The sequence below is a fragment of the Macrobrachium rosenbergii genome, chromosome 10, assembly GCF_040412425.1.
Source record: "Macrobrachium rosenbergii isolate ZJJX-2024 chromosome 10, ASM4041242v1, whole genome shotgun sequence".
In the NCBI taxonomy this organism is placed as follows: Eukaryota; Metazoa; Arthropoda; class Malacostraca; order Decapoda; family Palaemonidae; genus Macrobrachium; species Macrobrachium rosenbergii.
In genome coordinates this window covers 19791298-19806707 of record NC_089750.1, presented here as the reverse complement: position 1 = coordinate 19806707, position 15410 = coordinate 19791298, and the positions used below count along the sequence as shown (strand labels likewise).

The 15410-nt window shown below is 36.7% G+C and overlaps 1 protein-coding gene across 2 annotated transcripts in view; it reads right to left on the bottom strand.

Annotated features, from left to right (window-relative positions):
* Nucleotides 1–15410, bottom strand: part of LOC136842532 (ubiquitin domain-containing protein UBFD1-like) — a 59829-nt gene that overhangs the window by 24500 nt on the left and 19919 nt on the right. For both annotated transcript variants that reach the window (XM_067109950.1, XM_067109949.1), the window contains exon 2: nucleotides 606–793. In XM_067109950.1, the coding sequence (XP_066966051.1) occupies nucleotides 606–793 (188 nt within the window). The remainder of the gene's footprint in view (nucleotides 1–605; nucleotides 794–15410) is intronic.

The following is a 15410-nucleotide window of genomic DNA, read 5'->3' as shown; positions in this document are numbered from 1 at the left end:
AACTAGTCAATATAAAAATTATAATACAGTCTCTAATGACGTACCTGCAAAAGATATCGTTCAGAGCAGTAAATTTCTCATCAGTTTTGAAACAACTTTCACAAATAAATCTTCATAAAGCTTAAAATAAAACTTACTATACACTAAACTTAAGTCTATTTGAAATATTTTCTAAATGGGTAAAGGTTCAAAGTACAAAACACATTACTAATATCATTAATGTTCTTTTGAAACATTTTCCCTTTTAGCATTTGGATTAATTCGTGAAATTTAAACTGTCGAGCAAAGCACTTGGGCACTTCTGGACATTCAGCACTGAAGATAGTGAAAAGGAGGAGTTGGAGTAGTCAGACAGCAAGATAGAAATGATCCAGATAAAAAAGATGAAGCAAAGCGAAAGGATCTAAAAGTGGAACGAGGAGAAATTCTTACATTTGTACCAAGAAGTACGCCTGTTAGTAATGGCCTACATGGCACTACGTGAGGTGCACTGATGGCACTGGCCCCCCCTATGAGAGAGAGAGAGAGAGAGAGAGAGAGAGAGAGAGAGAGAGAGAGAGAGAGAGAGAGAGAGAGAGAGAGAGAGAGAGAGAGATATTCTTTACCTGGTTATCTGTAGTATCTGGCTTCTCGTCCTTCTCATCAGATGGTTGCAATGTGGTCTCCGGAGAGGGTTCCTGCTGAGCTTCTTCAGTTTTAGTTTCACTTTCCGTGGTGGCAACTTTACAACTGTACACTGATGTGTTGCTAATATCTGTGCTCTTACAACTGGACTGATCATCATTATTGATTACTGTAAAAAAAAAAAATTCAATTTGAGGTGGCTACAAGATCAGAAAATTATTTGAGTCTATAAGATTTATTCCAATACATTTAAAAACTAACAGAAATGTCCAACATATTTAAGTACAATTTTTCCAGACTCATATACTACTTGGTAAAAAAAAAATACACTTTCCAAAACAATCACTTTACTTTTATTATTACACATAAGCAAATATTCTTATGAAATTAATTAGAAGGCCATGAACTATCATAGCAGGTTTCCTCAAAGAGAGTGTCTGTATGTAATAAAAGCAAAAGCAGCATGTCAAGAGACATTAATTGTGTACAGGCTACAACATAAACAAAACTCTATTACTCTATACATTAATACAAAACTATGTTCATGATATATAATAAAGGGATTCTCATAAAAACAGAACAATATACATGAAGAATGATAACCTCAAGAATCTTAAACCAGCTGCAAAAAATACAGGACAAACACAAGACGTGTGTCAATGTGTGCCCTCAGTTATGAGTACTCATGACAGGGAGAGGCAATGGCACATGGGTTATGGAACAGTCCAGAGTTTGAAAGCATTGATTATAAGGTCATCACCCAGACATGATATATAACTAAATATAAAAAAACATAATTGAAAGGAGATACCATAGTCACATTCAATGTCTGTTTACCTAAAATAATGGAGTTGGAATATCCTACTCATTACAGCCATTTGTGTCACAGTCTGTTCTACCAGATTCATTGCCGTTACTTACATTAAAATATTCTCTCAAAGTTAAATTTGAAATTATTAATAGTGGCACCAGGAAATCAAACCCTGATAATTGCCGTTTCATTAACACAAACTACTGCCCAATGTAAATATTTATAAAAAAACTAAGAAAATTAAAGAGACACTGGTCATTATCCAAAGTGTGAAACAGCTCTCTCTCTCTCTCTCTCACTCAACTCATATTTGACTGGGCCTACAATTCAAAAGAGTTTTGCAATCATCCACCAAGGACAGTCATTCATTGCATAATAGTGGCTTAAATTACTGAAAAATATAAGTTTTCATAATAAAATTTATTATCTGGATACTTACCTACTGTTAAAGTTAGCTTGTATCTCCTCGCCTATCGGTGTGGACATATAAGCTAACTTTAACAGTACGTAAGATTCATCCCCAATAAAAGTCAGTTCAAACAAACTCATTCAACCAAAAATAGCTGCAGCTTCTTCACAGGGAAGGAACACATGACTATTGTACTCTGCTTTATTTTAATTCTCCTGCTGCCTGGAGTTTTCATTAAAGTTGGGAAAAAAAAAAAAACTATAGCAGTCTAAATTATCTCTGGGTCCTCATGACAATTACTTTGCGGATGATAAGCTTGCATGTTGACATATTCATATGATCTCTGTCCAAATCATGAACAAAAGATGTTGTATGCCATCTGAGCTTAAGAGGAATACTATATTCACTCATAGGAGCAAAAGTAAGTTTTTTACCAGGTTGCCATTACAGTATACTAGTGTTTTGACAAGAAATCTCAAAGGCCCTACTGCTCTCCAGAGGTGTAGACCTCATATGTTCTTCATATAATGTGATCGGCAAACAGAAGCAACTCTCAAATTCATGAATAGGGGAGGAAAAGTAAATATGACCAAGTGAACTGTCCAAGTGTGTTCCTGAAAACCTGCTTGTAAAGAAAACTATTTCTTGCTCTTGGGGAGGAAGGAACACTGCAACCTAACTAGGACCTGGGTCATGTAAAGATTCTGATATATAATTGACCTAAATTGAGGAAACATTTTGTTGCTGGAGTCCTCAAGTAGTTCTACTTAGTCTAAAGTGCCATTAACTCCCATAGTAAGCAAGAAGTTCTGAGCAAGGAACTGCAAGTGTGAGTTCTCATCTTCCAGCCAGCTAGGAGGTCTATTTGAGGAAATATCAACCTAAGTGAAGTGACAACAAATTTTGTCAGTAATACCCGAGAAACATTAGAATTACATCCATTACATTAACAAAAATATAAGAGCTTCTTTATCAGCTGAACACAATCAGGGGACTGATATAATTTCAGAAACATCATGCTGTCCTTATGAAAAACATCACATCCACACCATTCTCATTAGCTTAGAACTGAAATCCCCAATACATAACTAAATATCATAATGAAGACTATGAAGAACAGTTACATTTTTAAAGATGAGGATAAAATATATCCCTTTTCCTCGAGTGTAAATCTTGATATATAGTATATTTAAAGATACACTTAAATCCTTAAGCTCTGAAAGGATTGTGGGCCTTATTGTCAAAGGGAATGTAACTAAAATTTAGTTACATCCCCTCTCATGATGAGAACAGTAGCCCTTGCAGAGCTTCAAGATTTCAAGCACATCTTTATAAACACAGGTACAGTAAACAGCCCGTACTCGTGGGGGATGCGTACCCGCTCCCCCCCGCGAATAGCTAAAACCAGTGAATACTTAGAACCTTTCTAAAAACACTTAGAACTGCCTATTTTGATAGTTCACACACAAAACAGACTAAAAATGCTTATACTATTATCCTACTTACGATGGGGTTAGGTTCCAAAAAAAAAAACCATCGTTTGTTGGAAAAAACATAAATAACAAAACGTATCTCTAACATAGCCTAGCCTACACTAGAGTATTCGGTGCCATGTACTGTATACATACATGGTAGCCTAGCCTACACTATAAAATATACTCTTTACATACATGGTATAGTAATTATTAATATCAGCTAATTCTGGAGGTTCATGCAAAGTGACTTATAATTCAATACAAAGAGAAATTGAATAACAAACAAGAATTAGCTCAGCCTACACTATGGTATATTGTTTACATACATGGTAGCATAGCCTACATTATGCTCTCCTCTATATTCGCATATAGTATTATACAAATGTCAACATAACAAATATGCATCTTTTCCATGGATCTTTTAAAATATTATGCCTTAATTCACTTTATCCAATACTATTGTATATATTCTTATACTGCTTTTGTATTATAAATTGCGATCATAGTGATCAACGTTTTGGTTTGGAAATGTTTACGCATTTATTTCACCGAGTTTAATGCAGCTCAGGGTGCTTTTTTTTGCTTCTAGTTAGTGTAAATGTATCTCTAGATACTTTATTTATATGGGGCAAGGTTATTTTTCGTCATACGAAGTGTTTTTAAGTCAAAATATAGCTACAATACATCTTGTTGTGAAATTAATTTATCTATTATTTTCGTTAGTAGATGACGATGGCAGTTTGTTTCGTGTAAAAAAATTTCAAGATTCCATTTGCTATTTTCACTTTATTTCATCATAATACAAGCTTTACATATCTTTTATTGGCGTAAAAATAACAGTAACGTGTTCTTTCATGCCCAGTAGTTTTGATTAAAATACTTTCTCTCCCATTTTAATTACGATTGAGTTCCATCCATGTTGCCGATGCACGATAATTTACAGTATAGTCATTAGCTGCTTGAACATTGAGAAACAGTTTCAGCTACAACTTGCAGCTTAAATTAGCAGTATATTTCCTTGACGAGCTTTTATCCATATCAAATAAGGGTGTAGTGTAAAAATATATCAGTCCTGTTCTACTTAACGTCATTTGTGCCATAACATACGGTAACTGTTTATTACCGTACAATAGTTGAAATACCAGGTAAACGGCTGTTGTTATCCGATTCGGTTATAAGCAAAACAACAGTTTCTTGGCCGGTTGTTTATGGCTGTACGCATTTACGTAGAGTATAACGTTACTAACAATACTTTTATCATTCTCTTTTATTTTTTTACCTAGAAGATGGGGTAAAGAGATGGAGGAAAAGTTGTCTATTGTAATTTGTTCTCTCTCACTGCCTGATTACACTGCTGCCTGCACCTGCGCAAAATTTAAAAATATTTTACAAATAATATTGCGGTATTGGTATTAATTGCTTACCCTACTGCAAAATCGAATTATCGTAAGGTGAATTATCGTTAACTCGAGCATTACCCGAGTATTTCAAGTTTTATCACAAAAAGTGCATTTAGTCATGAAAATGAGACGAAAATACAGTATTTAGTAAATATTTCTCAGTGAAGAATACCGCGAATGGGCAAATTTTCCGCAAATTATGGGTAGATCCTTCCAAAGAGAAATCCGTGAATACGAGTCCGCAAATCATGAGAACGTGAATCCGAAGGTTTACTGTATATCAATATTTACACTAAGAAGCTGGGTCTTATTTTATCCTCAAACATCAAAATTTCACCATATTACTTCAACACCAGTGCCTCGAATAACACTGCAAAATGATTATATGAAGTGAATTGGCTATACAGTACTTTACATAAGAAAAACCCCTCCCAAGGTTTTCTTTAAATTTACATTTTCCACATGAAAAATAATTCATCATCAATATAATTTAAAAAATGGTGTAACCTCCAAGACCTCACTAGGGCATCTATTATACTCTGTTTCAACTCATCTGCCCCTAAAAATTAACAATCACTGACATATAGTCATGGCAACACTCTGGATGTCCAGCCCACAGACAGAGGGTGAGAGAAAAATGCTAGAGGAAAGACATGAGAGAGAATAACAAATGCATGCTTACGAGAGCAACGAGAGAGAGAGAAACAAACAAAATGCAAAGATAGAAAATAACATATGAATGGAGAGAGAGAGAGAGAGAGAGAGAGAGAGAGAGAGAGAGAGAGATAACGGTGATAATGTCTTAAAGCATCATTAATATAGGACCACACCCAGACTTTTTTTAAACTGTTGATTAACTGACAAAATGCAGTACTTTTCATATAAAAATGTGAACTTGAAATACTACACCCTACCCTTTTATACCTTAATGCTCATCGAAAATTGCATTTCTTATCACTCATCATCTAACCTTCATTTTTGTTACCTGGTTCGAGGTAAAATCAGCCAATCAACAAAAACATCTCTACTTGTGCCTCCAATAATAGGTTTTCAAAAATTTCAACTGGATTAACAAATAAGGGGGAATGCAATCTTGTACGATGGCCTATGCACATTTACTTCACACCAGCTTTGCCCACTACAATATTAATGAACAATATTCGTAGTCAGAGCCAATAAACCTAAGCAAAGGCTTGAGTCTGCAGTCCTATTTCCTATTACATATTGAGTCAGTTATAAAATGCAAAAATATTAAGCAGTCAAGTCAATTGGCACACAGTATTTACAACGGTCTCACATTTTAAAGGATGCTTGTATAATATATGTAGCCCATTACACACAAGAAATTTTACATTATATTACAGTAGAATTCCACATTGGGATAAAAGCAATAGTAGTTCAGTTTCAGTCGAAGCTCTGTATCCGCATGTCAAGTTACAGTAGATAATTTCCTTCAGCCTGCCTTGTCTGGTTTTTCATATACTGTAACGCTGGCCACTATTTCTTACTGGTATGTAATTTTTATATCATTATGGCCTGGGTATGTATGTAGTAACTCAAAAGTATTTACTTATTATTAAAGTTTTTTTTTTGCATGTTTTTTATAATTCTATGTTCTACATATGAATAAATGCTTTGTTAGAAATTCAAAGTCTATTTGATTACATACGAATATGATCGAATTAAGCTATTGAGTAGCCATTATCAGCAGCAGTGTTGCCAAGACAAAAGGTTGAAGAAGACAATATTCCGATGAAAGATCAGCTGACACCAACTACAGTTAACTGAATCCACAACCATGGTCAGATGTTAGATACGGCACAGCAACTACATCATATGGCCATTAAACAAAGTAAGCTAGTTTTACGCCGATCTGATTAGATGAAGAAAACCAGTTGTTTGGAATGACACTTCCCTGCTTCCTAAATGTTGACTAGCATTAGAAAGTTACCAATATTTGAGGAAGTCCAGTTCTTTTAAGTTACATGTGAGGTTTCATATTTAAATATTTGTTAAAACAAAGTTGTAATAGTGTTAGTGTATATCTGTAGTCTAAACGCACAAGCATGGCATGATTGATTGTCTGAAGCACTCTAGCACTGCAAAAATATTAGATATAAAATATTAGATGATGAGAATATAATACTGTAAACTTTACTTCACAATATACTGCTGTAAGGAATGAATTAGTAAATTCTAAAGTACTTTGTACTTCATACCATATAAACCTGAAATTCTTTACACAGGATTTAGCTCGGTTTTGCAAGCTAAATCCTATGTAAAGAAGAAGGTTCATATTTGAGCAGGAACCAAAACGAATTTAGTTAAAAAATATTGTATCTATTTGCTCAAAAACAACTGGCAAAATGTAAGCAACAGGAAACAGAAATTTAAAAAATATGTCATGGCAAGCCCAATACAGTACAGGCCTTATACAAATTATATATAATGACAATGATAACACACCCTTCAAACACACAACAAATAGTACGATTCAAAACATACAATTAGATTTGCAACACAACATATACAGTACGTGAAAAACCTGACACTTTCCCTGATAGTATGAGAGTTCAGGAGTCAATCAAATTATGCAGTTTCACAGAAAATTACCAGTAAATACTAAGCAAAATAAACATATAACAATAAAAAATACATTCATTTCTTATCCTTGGTACTAACAACTGTTCTACAAATGATTTCTTTGGTAGTCTCAGATGATCTGACCAATTCCAGAATTCAAATTGCCTCTCAACAAGAGTAACAAGTGAAACAGCTCCATTGGAAAGGCCCCTCTTCACTAGCTAACATGTTTTCCCTTTGAAACTGCAGAGAACAGTAAGTTGAACTCAACTGATGAAGAAAGAATTGGAAATCCTTGTTATATACTGATTTGTATCTGAAAAACTAAAAACTCAAAACAACTTTTCTGTGATGTTACAATGGCATGTCACTTCTTTACTAAAGCCAAATAGCTATTTCTATGGGAGGTGTTAAATCTAATTATTCAAATGACTTTAGTCTCGAGAAGTTTCAATTTACATGCCAGAAATATTAATAAATTTCAGACAACTTCTTGTATTATTGCAGATATGACGTGTCCTACATAGTGCTTTATGAAGCAGAATGAGTATTTAAAAGAGAAAGTAACAATATTGGAACAGGAACAAGCAAGTAACGTGACACTATAGTACAATGACAAACCTTTAATTATGGATTCCTAGTCATCACTTCATTCAGCAGTGTGCAATGAAGGATGACCATAAAGCTTGTGAAGTTCATTAGTAAACAACCTGTCCAACTACTGCTTCACAGGAATTATGATGCAGATATTTAAATATCTATGGGTAACATCTCTGGTAGATGGAAGAGAAAATAAACTACAGTACTAAACTGTACTTCCATAGTAATGCAACCGACCTTCATAAAGGAACAGTACCTGGAGAATTCTTGAATACTATCATTTATTCCCTGACACAACTATCTTCCCTAAAAGGCAACAAAGCCCACAATCAGGAGGAATGAACAAGGAACTTCCCCAAAAGATAACAATCACAGTAAAAGGGTCACTTGGCTTGGTACAGATCCACTAAAATTCACAAACTGTAGTAGCTACTGGAGATGAACATGAGGCTGTATCAGTTTTGGCTGTAGATAATTTAGTTGGAACAAATTAGTAGAAAAACAGGTATCAATTTACTCTCCAAGATGGTTGCAGACAACAAGGGTCATACTTATCCATGACAAAAATGACTCCTGTCCAACCATGTTAATTAACACTTTCGTCAGCTGAACAGGGGTCAAGCATATACCTTGGGATGTCCTACAATTGCATGAAGAAATTTACTTGTGTGCTGAAACATACAAAATATGTCAACAGTGTATGGGAAGTCAGTTCTTCAGTCATATGGTAAAATGGTATCCATGGGGGAATTCACCAGATACTCTAAAAGTACATATAAATGACTAGGCAAAGAGACTAATGAGAAAGTGACTTACAGAAGAAACAAATGACTTAGCAATTTAACTTTCATCCAGGAAAAGACTCGGGTACTAGCGGACACACAAGGCCAATGCCCTAAATAGAATTAAAAAGTCACCCTAGAGAGTTCTTGTACATACCCAAGGCCTATACCCTAAGAGGAACTTAAAAGGTCATATTGCAGAGTTCTTGTACAAAGGGTACAGTGGTGGTGTCATTGGACAAAAGAGTATTCAAGTGTGGGTCTGAAATAGTCTAAACCAAATACAACAATGACTTCAGCTTTAGTAGAATATGTCCAGATGTCTATAACTAGGTCTATGGTTTTACAACTTTCAACTCTCATTGGCAAGCTTACCAGTTTATAGCCGAAGTGTCTTTAAAAATGAGTTCTGTCCGGGGGACACAGACTAAAGACCTTCCCGAATACATACTGGCAAAGTTTTCCACCCACCAGTTTCTCAAAAACCCTTTTATAATTACAGTAATCCCACAAATATCTGATTTCACATTATCTGGACACAACTGGAGCCAGGGACCAAAGATATATTTATTTATATATAAAAAAAACTGAAAAATCTGCTCTCTGATGGTTGGCAATGCTGGTAACACTGCTTACACTCAAACAATTTGAGAAAGTGTATGGGGAGGGGGGTTGGGGTGGAGCTTGGAGGAATACTACCTTATGGAGATGCCCTGCCTCCGAGTCCTTACCTGAACCCAGGATGCCAGGTCAGTCAGCGGTCACTCCCTCGTTGACTGGTAAAAAGAGCTTTGGAACCAAAGATACCTACCATGCTAGTGTTATTGTTAATCATAACTCTCTTTTATACATTTTTTTCTTTGTTAACTTTCAGGTAAAATTTTTAAACATTTTCTGACACAGTTACATTGTTCATTTTCAATTTCAACAACATAAAAGAAGAGCCCATATATGAGTCGACCACTTACTCCGGAAGATAGGTTAAATAGCATATTGTATACTGTACTGTAACACTTTTACCCATTTTCGCTGCAGCTTCGGCTTTCGTTTTCAAAACTGAACATTAATAATTAGTAAACACTGGTTTCCCCTCAACCAGCTGACACCATTTTGCAAATGTTTTATGATGTGGCAACCAAGTGTCGAAAACCTTCCTTACGTACCAATACGTATTTGGAGAACAAAAGTGCAGTGTTAGCGCAAAACTTTGCAGTGCTGGCAAATATTTGTTTTGTAGCAGACGTTCATTATGTTTTGCAGTTTGTCTTTTCAAAAGGTCTGCAACACCTGTAGCACAGTTCTCTAGAACAACAAAACTTTCATAACTTACAAGCAATTTCCGCTTTAGCTCACATATAACGTTCTTCAAGTTACTGTTTTCTTTAGAAGACGACGATTGGTCTGTTGAAATAGTTTTATTTTCTTCTTGAAACACTCAACTTCTATTCAACATGTATGATTTTCCTCTTTGGATTCTTAACTTTACTTTGTGAATTTTGTGCTGGGCATTCAGATGTCAAAACATCAGCTTCTAGTGTTGCTTTGGCAGTTTCCTTTCTGAAGTTTTTGGCTGCAAATGTTCAGGAAAAGCTTCAAATACACTTGGTATAACTTCACTGTGTGAATGAACTTTCAATGCTGTCTGACAAAAGTCCTCTTCTCTCTAGTGCTTAGAGCATTAACGTGAGTATTTCGATGTACTGTCCTTTGGTTTTCATGTCTTGAAGCGCGAACCCCTTCATTCCTCATGGCCTCATCTTTCACAAAAATGTGCCACTCACCGATGAAATGTAAAAGATGGATTTGAAGTCTTGTTGAATTTTTGCATACATCCAAAAGCAGCACAGGAAGGGCCATCAATAACGAAAAGCAAAATAATTGTTACTTTCTGTAAACAAAGGTCTGATTAGAACAGACTCCAAATTCCAACATAGTGGTGGCAATTAACCTGGGAATAGAGAACTGTCATTTTGACTGGTAAACATCAAGGGTCAGGGCATCTCCATAAGCTATTATTCCTCCAAGGGGTGGAGGCCAGGGAAAGTATTTTTAGGGGGGAGGGTGGTCCAGTTAGGCACAATGGAAGGGGAGTGGTAGTAATGCAGTTTACAAGAATGAGCATGCAGAGAAGGGGTTGTTGGGGAAGGTGAGTGGCCAGGTAGGGAATTTCTCATGCTGACAGGGATAGGGAATGACATGTGGGATGGGTGGAGCAGTAGGCAGGCATTTGACTTCATTAGAGCTTCCTATGTTTCACGTTTTTTGTTTTTTATTTATGCTTTTTCAACTTGTAATGAAATAATCATGCACAACACAAAAATAAAAAAAGGAGAGAGAGAGAGAGAGAGAGAGAGAGAGAGAGAGAGAGAGAGAGAGAGAGAGAGAGAGAGAGAAAACCAATACCAAGCTAAGAAATCCTACTGTGCATACGTACAGCCTAACATGTTTTTCTTTTTTTCACATTTTATTAAAGGATATTTATGTACTGCAACTTGTAATACAATATAGCAATTAAGTGCAATGCACAGAGAGAGAGAGAGAGAGAGAGAGAGAGAGAGAGAGAGAGAGAGAGAGAGAGAGAGAGAGAGAAAACTGATACAACAGTAGGAAACACTGTCATGCACAGCCAATAAAACACACACACACCTACTTTCCCTTTCTCCCCAATCATTTCTCATTTTTTATTTCTCTTGTGTTTTCTCAAACCGTAATTTTCACTGCTTAATATGATGAATAAACAAATATGATGAAAAACCAATATAGAGGATAAAAAGAGACAAAGAATGAGCTTTCATGACTTACGGGCTTAAAAGCATGATGTCATATAAGACGTTGGCATAAGGCACTTTGTTTATTGCTTCTCGCTGGCGAATATGGATAAGTCATAAATTCAATAGTATATGGTAGAAAGTGCATGGGTGGGTAAGCAATCAAGTTTTTTGTAAGCTTTCACGCTATTGGCAGAAATGCATACTATATCATTGTGATTTTCTGCTTTTTAATGGCTGATAGACCTTATGTGCCATAATTATATCTTTCCCTAATTGACTACATCCAGGAAGTATCAATGCATGTGGTAACAAAGAGAGTTTTCCCCTCTCTGTACAGTTGTGCAAGATCAGTTGCTTGTTTGAACTATTCGTGAGTGGTTACGTGATGCTCTGCCCCTAACATATGTGTTTTGTTGAAGTGTCTGCAACACTGCAGGTCCTGCTATTACTGTTGTGGTGTGGCATTGTGTATGGTCCTAGCTCATCCTAAGAGGGTGAGAAAAGTTGTAACCCTGTAAAAGAAACTAGAAATTGTTGGGATAACTGAGGTAGGATGGTCTATGTCATATATGATGGATGAGTACAGCACTGCTCGGTCAACCCTGCATGATATCAAGACTTCCCCAGAAAGCCAAAGTATGTGATGGACTTTGGAAAGAAGACATCCAGGAGTCAGGTCCATAAGGTTATGCAAAAGGCTGTCATGAAGACATTGAAGAGTCAACCTTGATCTGATTTCGTCTGCAAACGACTCCTAGCATGCACACATGCGGAGCCGAGTTGAAGGCTGCAGCTATGGAGTTCATAAGCTTGCATGAGGTTGCAGACTGTAAGGCATCCGAAGGTTGGCTGTTTCAGTTGAATATTCAACATGGGATTTCTAACTAGAAGACTCACAATGAAGCTTTGGATGCTTCTGAGGAGGGGAATAGAGGAATTTTACCAGACATTGCAAGAGCTGATAACATAAGAAAGACACTTTTAAGGCAAATCTACAAAGCTGATGAAACCGGTCTACTCTATCATCACTACCTACCCACTAACACTTTGCTGACAAGAAGAAAAAGAATTTACCCAGTATACTTTATGTGCAGATGTTATTCACAGCCACTGTTGTAAACCAGTGGTAGGTGGACAAGCAAACTAAACATATGCCCTGGATGGTTGGTGGATAGGCTCCCAGTGATTTGGTATCATATGGCGAAGGCTTAGTCCACGTCCTAAATCGTTATCGATTGTTTCCATACTGACTTTCGTGATAGTATTGTTTGTCATCAAACACAAGAACTACGCGTTGCTAGACATGCGTTGAAGGCTTTGCTTCTCATGGACGATGTGCTTGCACATCCTAATGCAACCCAGTTGGTTGGTGATGGAGGTCAAATTAGGGTAATTTATTTGTCTGCTAATACGAATGCAATCATTCAGCCAATGGACTAAGGTGTTACTGTTGCAACAAAACAGCTATGCCGGCAAATGTTCTTGGAGGAGGTGCAGGTAGTGTTGTAGGATGAGGAGGAGCAAGGATACACGGGGGAAACAGAAACTGGAGAATCTTTGAAAAGTATTTACTGAAGTCTGCCCTCTACAACTCTGAAGATGCTTGGAATGTCATCATCATACAGATCCTGGAGCACGCTTGGAACAGTATGCTTATAAAGAGGATGCCATGATGGACTTTGTGGTTCAGGATACATGAGTGGCTGGGCGATGACGATGGTGGTGACCCTGTCTTTCAAATTTTGTCCAATAGCACGTTAGCTGCAGCCGCTGCTGCTGGTGACAAGGAAGCCTTTAAGACAACGACAACAAGGTCATTTTACAAGAGCTCTTATACAAGCACAAGCTCATGGTCTTCAATATGTTTATCGAGATAATGGAGAAATCCAACATCAACCCTAATGACTGGCCCAGGGCCTTGGACGTGGCTGCAAGTTTGAAAGTCTTGGTGGAATATCATTAAGAAACAGAATCACTGTTTGTATTGTCCAAGTACTCTTAACAGGCCCTTCAGATCCAAAATTCCCATGCACGCAAGCCCACCACTGTCCACTTCTTTGATAATTCGGTTGTTCAGCTTGGAAATGTAGGTAAGCATGTCGGCACCTTTCACTGATATGCAGGGCTCCTTCAGCCAAGAATCTGGTATGTCACTGCCCCACTTTGAAGAGCATGACCCTCTAGGTGCCTCCTCTAGCCACTTCACCACTCAATGTCTCCCAGGGGTCACAGGAGGCATGGGAGGGAGCACAGGAAGAGTAAAAGGCTGGTCTCAACAACACTTGTGAACAAAAACAAGACTGTCTTCTTCAAATGTGTAGTTTAATTTCAATCGTCATTGTTAAGAAGCAAAAAATATCTTCAAACCCTATTTCCTAAATGATAAAAGACCGTTGGAGGCTGAGGGCATCCAGGGAGGACAAATCATTTCCGACAGCGATACAACACTTGACATGAAGCATGTGGTTTTTGCTTCCTTTTCTCTGCAATTTCATAATGCTTCACACTATTCTCAGCACTTACTACAACTTCATGTTTTATTTAAGATATTACACTAAAATTGAATAGGGTGCAAGAATGACAAAACTTACAAGAGCCCAACAACATTTATGTTCACAATTCCAGGTACAGTATATGAAAAAAGCATTGGCTTTCAGATACACCAATCCCTACAGGGCAGGTGGTTGAACAAGGGGTGCATGGGACTCCAAAGAAGAGGATAATAACTGGCAACATGAGGGTGGAGAATTATTTTGATACTGATGGATGCAAATGAGATTTCCTAATCAAGAAGCTACATAAATCCTGTAATTTCTCATATCTTAGGGTCACAATTTTGTTCTATCTGTCTGGGCATACAAAATTTAACTCCTTATAGCACCTCAGCTCATTAGCTGTCAACAACTCACATCTACATACAGTACATAGCTTCTTAAGTGCAAACAATTCACGTAGTGAATACCAGCACATATCCTTACCAAAGCATCTCCTTTACAAAAACTAGTGACACATCATGTTTTCAATGCATCCAAAGTACGGTACAACAAAATTACAATGCCATAACAATAATCCAAGCACATACTTGTTTAATCTGTTGGAGTAAACTCAAAAGTACAAGCAGAGAAGAGATGAAGACACAGATCACCTCACACACAACTACAGTAATGACAAAGCCAAACTTAGAGATAATACCAGTACTGTATAAAATAATATACAGTACAATCACCAAACACAGTACAGTACCAACATTTACTCCTGTGGAAATATGAATGCATGTTAACAGACTTATTTATTACCTAAATAAAAGGTGCAATGCAGTTTAAGTGTTGCCTCTAGAGGCACTACGAATAAAGAGAAGGCATCACCAAATGAGGGGCTGTCCCCAAAACAGCACTTCTTAACTCACTAGATAATGCTACTAACAAAATCTGAATTCTGGTAATGGTACAACATGCTAAGACAGGTAATGACAAGCATTTGTAAATCAATAATTTGTACTTCATATGAAGACAATTGAAAACGGGAGAGATTTTAATTTGGACCCCATAAGGTAAAACAAACCCACCTCTTCAAAGCAGAAAAGCTGAAGGACTCAGGAACACAGAAGAAGATAGGGAGAGTTCCAAAGTCTAGAGATAGAAGGAAAGATAGTCACTGCAAAATATACAATGTAGTCATCAAATTCTAAAAAGTATCAGCAGTACTAGCAGTAGTAGTAGTAGTAGCAGCAGTTGTAGTATGAGTATTACCAAAGTACTGTTAGAAAGATAAAACTGTTTTATGAAAGTGACAGACTGAAATGGAAATAAATGAACATCAATGAGGAAGGAGATACAATTTAAACAGAAAAATATTATATGAAAGATGGTTCCATACCTTCCTAACACTCCATAAACATCAACTTCATTAAATGATGAGTAATCATTATCAGTTCCCCACTCAAATGTAGTAAGTA